Source organism: Podarcis liolepis (assembly GCF_965112155.1).
Source record: "Podarcis liolepis genome assembly, chromosome: 15".
Taxonomy (NCBI): Eukaryota; Metazoa; Chordata; class Lepidosauria; order Squamata; family Lacertidae; genus Podarcis; species Podarcis liolepis.
Genome location: NC_139566.1, coordinates 38,984,815 through 39,000,814, shown reverse-complemented (window position 1 = coordinate 39,000,814; position 16,000 = coordinate 38,984,815). Strand labels below are relative to the sequence as shown.

General features: G+C 46.5%; 2 protein-coding genes across 3 annotated transcripts in view; one reads left to right on the top strand and one right to left on the bottom strand.

The window, feature by feature from the left end:
- LOC310693947 (craniofacial development protein 2-like) overlaps window positions 1–16,000 on the bottom strand; it is a 257,303-nt gene that overhangs the window by 171,153 nt on the left and 70,150 nt on the right. The window lies entirely within an intron of this gene.
- Window positions 4,472–16,000, top strand: part of ADGRD1 (adhesion G protein-coupled receptor D1) — a 283,150-nt gene continuing 271,621 nt past the window's right edge. For both annotated transcript variants that reach the window (XM_083476427.1, XM_083476426.1), the window contains exons 1-2: window positions 4,472–5,644; window positions 5,773–5,809. In XM_083476427.1, the coding sequence (XP_083332553.1) occupies window positions 5,591–5,644; window positions 5,773–5,809 (91 nt within the window). In that variant the 5' untranslated portion in view covers window positions 4,472–5,590. The remainder of the gene's footprint in view (window positions 5,645–5,772; window positions 5,810–16,000) is intronic.

The window sequence follows — 16,000 nt, the reverse complement described above, 5'->3', positions numbered from 1 at the left end:
AGGTCTCGGATTCTGCCAGTCATTTCTGCCAATTCCATGTAGTCTATCAGTTGCGTCTGCCATTCTTCCAGAGTGGGCAAATCTTGCGTCTTCCAGTACTTCGCAATGAGTATTCTAGCTGCTGTTGTAGCATACATAAAGAAAGTTCTATCCTTCTTTGGCACCATTTGGCCGACAATGCCCAAAAGGAAGGCCTCTGGTTTCTTAAGGAAGGTATATTTAAATACCTTTTTTAGTTCATTAGAGATCATTTCCCAGAAGGCCTTAACCTTTGGGCACGTCCACCAAAGGTGAAAGAATGTTCCTTCAGTTTCTTTACATTTCCAACACTTATTGTCTGGCAAATGATATATTTTTGCAAGCTTGACTGGGGTCATGTACCACCTATAAATCATTTTCATAATATTTTCTTTCAAGGCATTACATGTCGTGAATTTCACACCGGTGGTCCATAACTGTTCCCAGTCAGCAAACATAATGTTATAGCCAATGTCTTGCGCCCATTTTATCATAGCTGATTTAACCGTTTCATCCTGAGTGTTCCATTTCAACAGCAGGTTATACATTCTTGATAGTACCTTAGTTTTTGGTTCTAACAGTTCTGTTTCTAGTTTCGATTTTTCCACCTGGAAGCCTATTTTTTTTGTCCTTATTAAAAACTTCCCTGATCTGACCATAGTGTAACCAATCCCGCACTTTATCCTTTAGTCTCTCAAAACTCTGCAAACTCTCCTCCTTCTCTTTGCCCCCGGGTCAGACCTGACCTGGAAGCAGAGCTGCAGCCAGGAATGAGGAAGCGCACTGCAGCCCAGGCGAGGAGAGGACCGGGCAAGGAGGCGCTGACTCTCTTCTCTCTGTCTCCAGGGTTAGGCTAGACCCTCTAGGGGTGGAGCTCCAGCTGGCGGCGATGGGTCACCCACCAAGGAAGCTGTCTCTGCAGCTCCCTCATGCAGCGGAGCCAGGCTCCAATGAGGGAGCCAATGGTTGGGGTGCCTGGTTGCACCTGGTTGCGCCCCCTCAGAAAAAGTGCCACCCCCCAGCCCCTCCATGCCATGTCACTGCTGCTGCCTCTCCTCACTTTGGTGGTGGCAGGTGGGCAAAGTGGTGGGACCTGCCGCCTCTGTGTCCCAGCTGTCAGGTGTGCGTGTAGGAGCCAGGCCCTGTGACCAATAGGACTTTGCAGGACTGGAGCCTTCTGAAGATGCAAGGCACTGCCACACAGGTGAGGCCGATTGGTAACTCACAGCACCTGGTGGCAAGAGCCGGGAAGGGATATAAGGTCAGCATTTCCCTTCAGCTCTTTGCCACAGCAACATGTTCCCTGCCTTGCTGCATTTGACTCCTTGCTTCTTGATCCTTGGACCCCGATCCCTGACTTTGTGACTCCTTGCCTCCTGACCCTCGGACCCTTGGCTTCCTGACTCCTGGCTTCTGGACTCCCGTTCCTGCTCCCACCCGCCGTCTTGCCCCTGGCCCCATCTGGGACTTTGATCTCCTGTGAACCAGACCGTGACACCAGCAGGCAATCGCCTGAGGCAATTGCCTTGCTGTGTCTGATGGTAGGGCCGGCTCTACCCTCAACTTCTGGAGTCTCCTTGCCAGGCTGGAGTGAAACTGTAGACCCCTCACCATATGTTGTTTTGTGTTAAGTCGGTCTGCTTCCTTTCATTACAACTTGGAGAGAAACATATAACATATATATTACTGTGGCTTAGATGTTCTCTGGGATCTAGCTTGCCGCCAGCTCCTTCAGCTGTTTAGCTTCCTTTCCACCCTTTTGCTGTTTCTCTGCATGCTTCTGGTTTGCCTTAAGAGGCCTCCTTCCTTCCAGCAATCGAAAACAAAATAAAGCACAACTTTCTGTTGTGCTTTTTATCCTCCTTCCTTAAGCTGCAGTTCTTTTTTCCCTCCTGATGATGGAGCAGTTGGACAGTCAACGACGTGTATGGGTGTCTTTTTACTCTGAAAGGGTTCTTCTTAGCAATTTAATTAAGGGTTTAAGCACATGCTTTGTACAAACATAGGTAGCAGAGGAACATAGTCAGGCAAATACATGGAAGGGGGACCCTAGCCTGTTCTGTCTTAAAGGGGAGGGGTTCATTTTGAGTGAAGTGGAGCTAATTGTGCCGGTGCTTAACCCCACCCTCTGCACTTGAACATGTGAGGAGGGGGAGCAACTGGGATGAGCCATTTGGAACAGGGAAATTGTAAGTGGGGAATGGCTCTCTGCCCAAGATGTCCCCCTCCTAAAGACATTTTTCTTAAAAGGTATTGAATGCAAAGGTTTTCAACACCCTTCTAACTGCAGAGGGGGCAAGCCAGCTAGGGGTGGACAGATCCGACAGTTTCAGTTTTACTCAGTTTTTCATTTTTTTTGCAATAGCCAGTCCAGTTTTTGCCACATTTCTGCACCAGTGTGCAGAGTTTCAAAGTCCTCCGGAAAATTTGCCAAGGACAATATATACACAGTTTTATATGCTATTTTGCATCACATGCAAACTTCTGTGTGTTGTTTGCGTTGATGTGTGCGCAAGCAAATATATATTTATGCACAGGTTTGCTGCGTTTACCTAATAGCTGCTATTAGGTTTGCTGCTGTTAGGTTTTGCCAAACCGTTTCCCCCCAGGTATGGTCAACACTGAGTAGTTGGTTGCTGTCATAAAGGAAAAGGGAGATGTGCTGGGTGTATGTGTGTGTAGCAGGTCAGAGCCAACACTGGGGAAAACCCCATGGACAGGAAGAGTCCTGTTGTTCAGGTTCAGGGCACTCACCGCGGGGCCTGCAGTGTGCCCGAATTACGCATCTCTGGTGCTTGAAGGCTCCGCGTGGTCCGCCCACTGCCTCCCCCCAGCTGTAGGGTGGCTGAGGCCCCACGGTGTGCCCCGTCCCATCTGTATGGGTGCCACACACCATGCCCCACCCCTATGGGTGGTTCACCCTGCCCCTGTGAGCGGTTTGCCCCAGGTGCCCAAGAGGCTTCCTCCACCGCTGTTCAGACATCAAGGAAATAAACAACTATCTGACTTTAAGAAGACATCTGAAGGTAGCCCTGTTTAGGGAAGTTTTGAGGATTGATGATTTTAGATATGTTGTAAGCTGCCCAGAGTGGCTGGGCAAACCCAGTCAGATGAGCGGGGTATAAATAATAAAATCATTATTATTATTATTACTTGTGAGCAGGAGGCTGAAGGCAGCAAAGGTAAGAGAGAGGAGGGAAGGAGGGGCTGAGCAGGTGGGTGAGGAAGGGGGTCAGAGGCAGGGAGGGGGCGAACGACAGAGATGCTGGATGGTGGTGGTGGGGGATGCCCCAAGCTTTTCTCACAAAATGTTGAAGGTATGTCATTCTCATTTTTAATTACCATTGTTACATATTTGAATGCACCTTTTATCCTTTACTGCCCAAACACTATAGCTACTATTTTTCTCCCCCCCCCCCGGCCCACCTACAGATGTGTCCTGGCAAATGTGCCATATTTTTTGCTCTTCAAAATATGGCAGCTCTACGGTTAGAAGGGCAGCTTTGTATTAGGGGATGGGCTATGCGTCCGTGGTACAGCATCTGCTTGATGGGCAGAGCACCCGTGTTCAAACGCTGGGATCTCCAGGTACTGATGGGAGAGACCTAGTCTGATATCCTGCAAAGTCACTGCCAGGCCGAGTAGATAAGATTGAGCCAGATGGACCAGGCGTCAGGCAAAGGATAAGGCAGCTTCCAGTGTTCTGTTTTGTCCTGGCTTGTTCTCTGCTCCTAGCTTCTGGCTTCTCTGATCCAGATCACTCTTTCGCCCTCAACTGACCCAGAGCTGCTGGCTCCCAGCTTGCTCCAGATTGTTCCCCATCCCTGATAATGTGTGTGCACGCTAACATAGTTTTTCAAGATGCAAAATTCAAATGAAACTGGGAGAGAGTTTCAGGAGCAGGGACCGTGAAATGGGGACTGTCCCTGGTGGATAGTAAGCAGTTGGAGGATTTATGGCTGGCTTCCTGCGTGTTTTCTAAGAAATGTGTCTCGTTGAGTTCAACGGCGCTTACTTCCAAGGAGATGGGGGAGAAGTTCCATTCACTTTGCATTTAAGGGCTATCCCCGCGATGGGGTGAGCTCCCGTTGCTCGGTCTCTGCTCCTGCCAACCTAGCAGTTCAAAAGCACTTCAAAGTGCAAGTAGATAAATAGGTACCGCTCCGGCGGGAAGGTAAACGGCGTTTCCGTACGCTGCTCTGGTTTTGCCAGAAGCGGCTTAGTCATGCTGGCCACATGACCCGGAAGCTGTACGCTGGCTCCCTCGGCCAATAAAGCTAGATGAACACCGCAACCCCAGAGTCGGTCACAACTGGACCTAATGGTCAGGGGTCCCTTTACCTTTAATCTGCAGTTCATTAATGGAAACCCAGCTGTTTTTCAAACTTCTCCCATTGAATTTTGCAGTGCCGTTGTCCAGCCAAGTAATGTCTACAGAAGTGCATATAGGTGCATCAAAATGCATATATTAGTGAAAACAGAATGCAAAAATGCATTATATTAGGAGAAACTGCTTTGCCAAATGTGTGCATATTTGACAAAATTGCACACAAAAATGTGTCTGTTAAGAGAAATGGGCACTAAAGTGCTGCTGAATTTTTGCGAGGACTTGAAAAACCCCAAACTGATATGGAAATCAGAACTTAAGATTGGAAGAATGAGAAATGGAGAACAACTAACAGATTTGCTCATCGCTATTAAGCTTGCATAGCATTGTAACAAAAACTCCCGTTTGCTATCTCTCTCACACAGAAACCTAAACTGTGGTTCACACAGATTTAAATTATTATTTGCACTCGCTTCGTACTTCTCACGTGGCATCTGTTTAACTTTTTTTCTTTTTCTTTTTTTGAGCTACCTCCTCTTTCAACAACTCCCCCTTTCCTTCTGACTGGCTGGTGTTAGGACCCAGCAAAGGAGTCTGGCTGGTAATGCGATATAGAAACAGAGTACCCAAATGGGACAAAGTTTGAGCAGAAAGCATGACATCATTTTGACTTTCTCTCCACCCAAAGAGGACTGGGATGGAGGTGTAAACTTCAGCCACCCAGTCTGTACGGGAAGAGAGCAACTCAGTCCAGCCCAGTTTCTGTGGGAAAGAGGAAGAACCGAGAGCCTGGTGGATAATCAGAATGGACCTCCTTCATTATTGATCAGCCCAGTCCTCACCCACTGGCTTCAGACAGAAACAAGATATTTCTAAAAAAGGGAGTGGAAGGCAGAAGGCGACGCTTGGGAATAAGATCTGTGGGCAGAAACCTGCACGTGTAACTTTCCAGATTCTTTCCACGGGATGGTACCGATTTCACTTAAACTATTCATCCTTGCTCAGTTCTTTGGAATTTAATTTACCAGCCACTGAAGTATTCCACCTTCAAAGGGGGAAAAAAGCATTTGTTGTTGGGTATCGGCAAGGGATCACCTCTTCTCCTGTGAATGGATTATTTTATTTGATCCTGCCTGGGAAATGTCCCTCTGAAAAGAATACAAACCTGTGCAGAGTTAATGTTTTGTGAACTGAGGAGAACTCACTGGAGAATTTGCTTTGGTTTTCATTTCCAGGACAGGAACTATGGAGAATTTGTTGTCCCTGTTGTGTTGCCTCTCCCTGCTGATTTTATTTCAGGTAAAGGACCCCCATGGAATTGACAGATTCACCCTCCACCTTTCCCCCGGTTTTTTTCCCCTCCTTTGACACTTTTGCTTCCTTGTGCCATATTCATATAAATCTATTTTGTTTTCTTTGACATGCAGGTGTATGGAAACCATACCTGGCTACGCAAACACCCAGGTAAGGAACGTTTGGTTTTTGCTGGTTTGAAATGATTATAATCTTTGTAATTGCCACAACACCGCTATTTGTTGGCCAATGGCTTGTTTGCGCAGGCTTGCTTGCTAAAGCCTCAAGCTATCTCTCTTCTCTGCCCTTCACCCTAAGCTCTCAGGGTAGATCAAAGCAGTATAATCATGGAATTAAAAGCATGTAAAATCAGTACCTACTCTTATTTTCATAATTGTAAAACATTTCAAATCAAATGGAATATGTTAAACAAAACACAAGAAGAAAAATACCTAAACTACTCGGATTAGCTTGCACCCTAAGATTCCTCAGGCACAGCAAATGTAGAGACCTGGTCTCATGGTGTAAGCAAATTGGAACAGATTGCTTGGGGTATCGATATTGTTCGGGTGCCAATAAACTAGTAAGCAATGTGAGAGGTTACGCTCCTTTAGTGGCTCAAAGGCACAGCTTTTTAGATCATGAACACACTCCTGAGATTATAAGGACCAGTGTGATGTGGTGGATAAAGTGTTGGAGATCTGGGTTCGAATTCCTACTAATCCATGAAACCCATTGGGAACTATTGAGCTGGTCACTCTTTATTTATTCAAAGTTTAATTTCAGTCGCTTTTAAGGGCTGTGCCCTCACAAAGCAACATGCAAACAAGAAGGAGGAAACATGTTAACGTGAAATAGCCATGTTAGCAAACATACAGAGTGCTTCAGGAAGCTTAAGCTAACCAGATTGCGTTCTCAGTTGAAGGCAGCATTGAAGAGGAAAGTCTTCAACTCTTGTCTAAATGTATGTACTGGTGGGGGCGAGGCACAAATCAATGGAAAGAGAGTTCCACAGTTCTGGAGACACCACTGAGAAGGCCCCGTCTGGTGTGCATGTCAACCTAATCTACCTACCAAGTTGTTGTGAGGCTTAAAAATATTTTTCAAACCACCCAAAACCTCCAGCCAGTTGGAATTATAGGAATGTAGTTAAAAATAAATCTATAGATTAAAAGCAAAGGGGCCGTGTGTGCTGGCCCCTTCATAAAAATGTAACAAATGGGGGGGGGGGCAAAACAAGAAGTACAATGCAGTTGCAAAAAGTCTTGGGACAGATTCCCCCCACCCCTATCCATTTAAATGCATTTGTTCATCAACAGCCAGAACATGAGTCAGACGAGGAACCATAAAACACCTGCATTTCCTCCAATAGCAGCATTGGGGTGGAGAGCAATTCTTTTGATACAGAAAATGGGACGGGGGGAAGGGGTTAAACCAGTGGCATAGCGTGGGGGGTGCAGGGGGGGCCGGCCGCACCGGGCGCAACATCTGGGGGTTAGGGTTAGGGGGCGCAAATCCACGGGTTAGGGGGCGCAAATTACTTGCCTTGCCCCGGGTGCTGACAACCCACGCTACGCCACTGGGTTAAACAACCCCTTATTGCATCACTCTGTTCAAAGCGTCAGTTCCCACCCAATGCCACATTTCAGTGTGGTGTAGTGGTTAAGAGCGGTGGACTCGTAATGTGGTGAACTGGGTTTGCGTCTCCGCTCCTCCACATGCAGCTGCTGGGTGACCTTGGGCTAGTCACACTTCTCTGAAGTCTCTCAGCCCCACTCACCTCACAGAGTGTTTGTTGTGGGGGAGGAAGGGAAAGGAGATTGTTAGCCACTTTGAGACTCCTTAAAGGGAGTGAAAGGCGGGATATCAAATCCAAACTACTACTACTACTACTACTACTACTACTACTACTACTACTCTTCTTCTTCTTCTTCTTCTTCTTCTTCTTCTTCTTCTTCTTCTTCTTCTTCTTCTTCTTCTTTTCTTTAAAACCCAAACACCCCTCCAGTGACACAGCCAGGAAAAGTGTAGTTTTGCTCTTCGAGACACATGGATCTGGTCCAGACGGATCTGCAATTAGGGATGTGTGAATCTGTCCCTTTCACTTCCATTTCCCATATCCCCACTTCTGTTTGCAAATTTTATTTCTAAAGTCCTCATGAAAATTCCTCAGCATCTTAGGGCACATTTCTCCTAATATTCACACATTAAACTGAAATTTTGCTTAACATGAACATTTCCCTCAAAGCATAGTTCCCTTGATTTAATGCTTTTTTTTATGCTGCTGTATATGCAGTTTTATGCACACTTTTACCCTTGTGCACATTGCTTGGCTGCAGAGCTGCTTGCAAAATTTGGAGACATGAATGTGCAAGGTCCTAAGTTAAATTGCCAGCGTTTCCAGGTACGGCTGGGAAATGCCATTATCTGAGACTCCCAGAGACAGTCTGTAGACCAGAGTTGGGTAGACTTCAGTCTTATCTGATCAGATTTGTTGTTTATTAGAACCACAGCCAAGTGCAAGAGACGTATAGATGGAATAAAAGGACACGGTTTCTCTCTGAGCCTAGGACAGGCATCCCCAACCTGTGCCCCCCAGATGTTTTGGCCTACAACTCCCATGATCCCTAGCTAACAGGACCAGTGGTCAGGGATGATGGGAATTGTAGTCCAAAACATCTGGACGGCTGAAGGTTGGGGATGCCTGGCCTAGAATATTGTTTTCAGTTATAACTTAGTTGTGGCGATATGGTTTTGTTGCTGCAATTATTAAAGCAGTTGGGAGAAAGAAAGCCTTGCTGATCTACTGCAAATTATCCAGAGAGATCTGCAAGTAGATCCCAATCCGGCTTCTGCCCACCCCAGTGTAGACAATACTGTTGGTTGGGCTGGCTTGGCATAAGGGTACGTTCCAGAACTTCTTAGGCTAATGAAAGGAAATTATTCTAATAATAATACCTTTATTGTCATTGTACAACCTGTGTACAATGAAATTAAATGAGCCGCCCTCCTCAAACACCCAATCTCTTATCGAACAACACACCACCTCGCAAGTCAATTTCACTATGTTAGTTTCTGTTCAACAGCCCCCGGATAGAAGCTATTTTTTAGCCTGTTGGTACGGCTGATTATGGGGACGCGGGTGGCGCTGTGGGTTAAACCACAGAACCTAGGACTTGCAGATCAGAAGGTTGGCGGTTCAGATCCCCGTGACGGGGTGAGCTCCTGTTGCTCAGTCCCTGCTCCTGCCAACCTAGCAGTTCGAAAGCATGTCAAAGTGCAAATAGATAAATAGGTACTGCTCTGGCGGGAAGGTAAACGGCATTTCCGTGTGCTGCTCTGGTTCGCCAGAAGCGGCTTAGTCATGCTGGCCACATGACCCAGAAACTGTACGCCGGCTCCCTCGGCCAATAAAGCTAGATGAACACCGCAACCCCAGAGTCGGTCACAACTGGACCTAATGGTCAGGGGTCCCTTTACCTTTACCTTTTATGGCTGATTATACTTCTATATCTCTTGCCCGAGGGTAGAAGATTAAAGAGGTGAAGGCCGGGGTGTGAGTCATCCCTGAGAATTTTTCTCGCTCTCCTAAGGCAACGATCCCTTGCAATGTCATCTAGCAGACTCAAGGGACAGCCAATTATATCATGTGCTGTATTCACCACCCTCTGTAGAGACTTTCTGTCCATGGCTGTCAGGCCAGCATACCACACTGTGATACAATATGAAAGGAAACTTTCTATTGTGGACCGGTAAAAGGTGTTCATCAGTTGTTGTTTCACATTGTTCTTTCACAAGACCCTGAGGAAATTGAGTCTCTGTTGGGCCTTTCTGACCACCTGAGTTATGTTGATTTTCCAAGTGAGGTCCTCACTAAAGTAAACTCCCAGGAATTTAAAGGAGGAGACCCTCTCCACACAGCCCCCCCCAATATACAACAGGGCAGGTTCCCCTCTCTTCCTCCAGAAGTCCAACGCCATCTCCTTTGTCTTACTAATATTTAGGTGCAAGTTATTCTCTAAGCTCCATGTAGATCCTTTTTGAACCTCCCCTCTGTACACTGTTTCTCTCTCTCTCTCTCTCTCTCTCTCTCTCTCTCTCTGTGTGTATGCATGTAACACAAAGTGACATTTCCTTATTTTATCCACCGATGCAATATTCTGATCTAGGGCAATGTTTCCCAACCCATAGGTCACAAAGTGGGTCAACCGTGGGTTAGGAAACCTGTGCAAGTGGGTTACAGGCTTTGTAAGTAAACGTCAAATACCGTATTTTTTGCTCTATAAGGCTCACTTTTTCCCTCCTAAAAAGTAAGGGGAAATGTGTTTGCGTCTTATGGAGCGAATGCAGGCTGTGCAGCTATCCCAGAAGCCAGAACAGCAAGAGGGATTGCTGCTTTCACTGCACAGAGATCCCTCTTGCTGTTCTGGCTTCTGGGATTCAGAATATTTTTTTTCTTGTTTTCCTCCTCCAAAAACTAGGTGCGTCTTATGGTCTGGGGCATCTTATAGAGCGAAAAATACGGTACTTCCTTTTAATACTTGACAAGTATGAGAACACCACTTGTAACTGAACATTGGAGAGGCTCACATCTTGCAGCTTAACACTTGGGAGCTGATCTCTGCTGACTGGTGGCAGATGTGGTGACAATTCACCACAGAGTGCTCTCATACCAGGAGCAGTTTTGAGTGATTATTACAGTTCCCTTCTGATGTGTCCAGGAATATCCTGCAACCAGATGCTTAATGGCCTTGCATTCCCATAAAGCAAACTGTGATAAATATTTCAACAAATTTTGCATTAATAGGGGTGCTATGCAGATTTTTGCTTGAATGCCTCAAGTAACAGTTATGAAACAGGCAATCTTGCAGTCACAACCTTGTGCGGCATTTCCATTTAAAGGCAAACCTACCTAATCTGCAGTTTGCGAGGCAACACGGGAACACACAGCCATCCTTTGAAAATTGCACTTTTCTCAATTTTGCAATGTGGTTCTCCAGTCAAATAATGTGTGCAAAATGCAAAGTGTGGATGAAAGTTCATATCTTAGTGAAAATGACATAAAAAGATGCATATATTCTGGAACATTGCTTTCAAAAAATGTGCATATTAGGCAAGATTGCATTTAAAATGCATACATAAGGAGAAGCGCACACTAAAATGCTGATGAATTTTCATGATGGCTTTCTTAATTAAGAAAATTGCAAAGTGATGTGGAAATGTGAAGAGCTGAGTTTAAGATTGGAAAAATGAGGAAATGTGAGAAACCAACATCTTTGCTCATCCTGACACTCAGGATCCACCCTTCGATGCTATAAACCTTAATCAGACACCCTTCTGAGATTTCATAGGGCAGTTAATCTATATTATCGCAGCCACGAGGATTAGAAACTTGCCTTAAAAATATGAAAACATTCTATGTACAACACAGACACAAACAGAACTAAGCTCCCCCAATTTAGAGCTGAAGAACATTTCTATACGTTAGAATCTCCTGGTGCAGGTTCTGCCATCCATTTCTCACTCCCGCTCCCTGTGTGGTACACCTGGAGCCCTTGATCAGTTGCAGAAAGCTGAGCAGTGGGCTGGATGACAGCGTCTGTGGACAGAGCAGGAAGGAGAAGCAATGGCTACCTTATTTCCTTCCCCACCAGCTGACCCCTGGACCTGGTGCTGTAGACACTTAAGCAACACAGTACAGTTATACCTCATGTTGCATCCGCTTCAGGTTACGTGTTTTTGTGTTGCCTCCCACGGCAACCCGGAAGTACTGGAATGGGTTACTTCCAGGTTTCGCCACTCATGCATGTGCAGACACGTTAAATCGCGCTGTGTGCATGCGCAGACATGGCCCTTTGGCTTGTGTCAGTTCTGTGTTACAGACGGGCCTCCAGAACGGATCCTGTCCGTAACACGATTTTCCACTGTGTCACGGTCCGTTTTATGGGAGGTCAAAGTCCTGGCAGAGGACGTCAGGACTGGGCCAGATGGCGGGGTGGGAGCAGGAACAAGAGTCCAGAAGCCAGGAGTCCAGAAGCCAAGGGTCAGAGAGCCGGGAGTCCAGGAGCCAAGGGTCCGAGGATCAGGAAGCAAGGAGTCAAGAAGCTAAATGCAGCAACACAGGAAGCGTGTTGCTGTGGCAAAGAGCCAAAGGGATATGCTGACCTCATATCCCTTCCCAACTCTTGCCACCAGGTGCTGTGAGTTACCAATTGGCCTCACCTGTGCGGCTGTGCCTTGCCTCTTCAGAACAAACTTCTGAAGCAAAGCCCCTGTCCTGCAAAGCCCTACCGGCCACAGGGCCTGGCTCCTGCATGCACTCCAGACACACTGTAGTACAATTGTACAGCATCTACCTGAATTCACTCCTGTGAGATAGGTTAAGCTGAGTTCCAACTCTCCCCACCCCAGAGGCAGGTGAAGAGTGAGACCTGCTGGCCATAGTGATGTTTCTGATTGGCTGTGATTGGACAACAGAGAAGAGGCACAGAAAAGACTTGGGAGACTTTCTTGAATTATAAGTTTATGAATATGATTGTGGGGCATAGGATCACTGAGGTAGAGCTGTGGGTTTTGGGGTGCAGGGAAAAAGATAGTGGTAGAGCTCTGCTCCATCTTGCCCCAGTGAGCAGGCTCCTTAATGAACTGGGAACCATACGCACAGTCCCACTTGCAATGATCTCGGTTGCGGTTTCAGAGATGCCAAAGACTTGCTCCATTCTCTGCTGCAATTATGGTTGCTCTGAAGCTCAGCCTCAGGACGAGTGGCTGGTTTGCAGCTCACTGTTAAAAACTCTCCAGATCTGTTCACGCAAATAACATCTGCTTTTTGTGGCTGGGATGGATACTGTAAGTGCCACATGTTTTATAGACTTGGAAAGTCCATGCCAAGCATTAGGCCGTTTCCTGATACAAATCTTTTCAGTCTACACAGGAGCTTTGATGCCCATTTCTTTTTTCTTTCTTTCTTTTAATTAACAACTGTATTTCTTCAGGATGTATTATCCTGCAAAGAAAGAGAAGAGGTTGACTCCGTTGCTGCTGCTTTAATCCTGCTCCATACTTACTCTTTCTTTACTCCTACATCAAAATTAATGAGCTGAAGGATGGTCTTTAAACGGAAGGCTTAAAATGTAGAGTGGTTGGTCTCCCTTAGGAGAATGAAAAAAAAATCAGTGAAGCAAGGTCTGCCTTTGCTTTCAAATGGTCCTTTAAAAATGCACATTCCATAAGGCCTTTCCTGAATGGGCTACTTCTCTCCTGATTGCTGCGAGCTCCTTCTCGGTGAAAGGAGATCTAATTTTAAAAAAAGAACGGTAAAGATGGTTTAATATTGCTGCGGTTCCTGTCACTAGGCAGCTCAATTCTATTGATTTTCTTTCTGTTTTTTCTTTTAAAAAGGTTGTATTGGGTATGTATTGGCTAGTACCCATGCCACCATCAACACATTTCATTATTAGCATGATCCCAGGACATGGCTAGGGATCACCGTAAGAAAATGCCTCCTAATTTGTACGTGGCAAATTGGAAGGGAATTAATGGTAATGTTGGGGGGGGGGACATTAGACATTATTTGCGGGCTTTGAGGGGGCTTATTGATTTGCTGCAGCAGTGACAGCATTCCTTTCCTTCTCTCTTTTCAAAATGACTGTCGGTGGAACTTAGACTCATAGAATTGCAAAGTTGGAAGGGACACCAACCCTCTGTAATGCAGGAATGACTGCTAAAGCATCATTGACAGATGGCCACTCAACCTCTCTTTATAAGTTTCCAAAGAAGGAAAATCCACCACCTTCTGAGATAGTTTATTTCACTGTCAAACAGCTCTTACCACTGGGAAGTTTCCCCTAATGTTTAGTTGGAATCTCCATTCTAGTAATTTGAATCCACTGGTTTGGGCCTTACACTCCAGGGCAGCAGAAAACAAGCTTGCTTCATCCTCCATGTGACAACCTTTAGATATATGAAGATAGCCTTCACATCTCCTCTTCTCCAGGCTAAACATACCCAGCTCCCTCAAGCATTCATTGTAAGGCTTGGTTTCCACTCCACTTCTCCCAGTGGAAGGCCCCCCCAATGCTTCCTCAAAATGACATCGTGAGATCATTGTTAAAGGGACATTATGGGAATTGCTACTATGCAACAAGTGCAGGTTGTATTAGCAAACAGGGATGCAGGTGGCACTGTGGTCTAAACCACTGAGCCTCTTGGGCTTGCTGATCAGAAGTTCGACGGTTCAAATCCCCTCAACGGGGTGAGCTCCCGTTGCTCTTTCCCAGCTCCTGCCAACCTAGCAGTTCGAAAGCAGGCCAGGGCAAGTAGATAAATAGGTGGGAAGGTAAATGGTGTTTCTGTGCACTCTGGTTTCCGTCACGGTGTTCTGTTGCACCAGAAGCAGTTTAGTCATGCTGGCCACATGACCCGGAAAGCTGTCTGTAGACAAACGCCGGCTCCCTCGGCCTGAAAGCGAGGTGAGCGCTGCAACCCCTTAGTTGCCTTTGACTGGACTTAACCGTCCAGTGGTCCTTTACCTGCCTTTTACCTTGTTAGCAAATGAGCCAAGGACATTTCTTTGCAGTGATATGCCAGAGTGGATCACCTATATAAGCCAGATGGGTCTAACTGTAATTTTTTAAAATAAAAATTCTTGGATCACAGTTATGTAACTAGCTGCCATCCATTCCTCTAGTGGGGGAAGCAAACCACCTCCCTCCTGGGCCCAGCTGGCTAGAGAAAAAGGGGTTGGGGGCATTGGGGAGACAAAGAGAGACAGGGATCCCACCCTCCGTCTTTCACTACCTCATAGGTTCTACCATTTATGAGGCACAGGTTCGAAATGCCCATGAAAAATGGCTTCTGTTTTATTTTAAGTGGTGATCTGAATTTTTACAAGGTTTCTGGAATGTTTGGAGAATGTGTTCATTGCGGATCATGGGCTGCAAGTCATGAAACTTCACAACTTGCTTACTATTTCCCCCTCCCCCACGTCCCTCCACCCTCACATGCCCTTTTCTTTCCCTCGCTCTCCTCCAGGGACCTGGGAGAGTGCCAGGGCATGCAAACAAAATATACAATTGGAATAGATGCACCTCTATTCTTTCATAAGAAAGATTCTGTTTCCAGATTATATATGGCTATTAGTGAGCAACAGTCTGTTTCTTTAGCACTGGGTCTGCTCATCCTTCCTGATTCTTCACAGGCAATGTTTCACGCTGAATATTTTATTTGTATTGCTTTGACTTAAAAAAAGAAAGAAAGCAAAAACAGACACAGGATTTCAAATAGACTTGTTGATTTAACAATTGTGTGGCTTGAATGCTTACGCTGCAGAACAAAGTATTAAATCAAATTCCATCGCTCAGTTGTGCCAGCTAACTCTCATAAAATCCATTTTGCAGGGTTGCACTCCTTCCACACAATGTGGATGGGCCACAGCTTAGGATGGATGAGTTTGTCCGTTTCAGTTTCTCATTTGTCTGATCTTACGTTCCGTTTCCCATATTTCCACATCAAGTATGAGATGTTTATCACTGTTATTGCTGCTTATTGAATTTCTAACCCACTCTTCGTCTCCGTGGCGGCGAAAACCCCCAGTGTTAAAACAATAAAATTAAAAGAAGCTAAAAACGTTTCAGAACATTATGAACACCCAAGAACATTTAAAAACAGTTGCATATCCTCACAACTGATAATGTCAAGGTCGGCATCAAATGCTTGGGTCAGCAATAGGCCTGGGTGGGGTATCGATACTTCACTAAGGCCAGAGCACAATGGCGGTTTCACCCGGCAGTATATCATGGGTGAAACTGCCAACACTCCTGAGTCCTTCTGCCAGCAGCGCCCAGCGTGCCGAAGCAGAAACCAGCTGCAGTCAGGAGCTGGTGGCAGAAGGAGCTCAGGAGCAGTAGCGGTTTCACCTGCAATATACCACTAGGTGAAACCGCCATCGCACTCTGGCCCTCATACTGCTGAGGGAAGAACAAGTTACATCGGATAGGGCCAATGTAGCTTGTTCCTCCCTCGGCTGCCTGCGTGGGTAGGTGGCTCCTCAGCGAAGAAGGGCAGGAGGAGCTAGATGCCTTGTCCCTGGTGCTGTGAGGCACCAGGGGGAAACTGCCCTAGCACCAAACTGTGATGGTTTCACCCCAGCACCTTGCAGGCCGGGGACGAGGCAGCCAGCTCCCAGGGCCGTCTTAAGCATATCTGGCACCGTGCCCCCCCCCCCGTTTCCCAGAGTTGCTAACCCTTTTAAGGGAGGACGGCGCTGCTGGCGATGTGCCCAGCTTTGCGGGGCTGGAGGAAGCGGGCAGCGGCTGGAGGGCAGCTCCTCCGGTGGGGAAGAGGCGGAGGCTGGATGCGGCG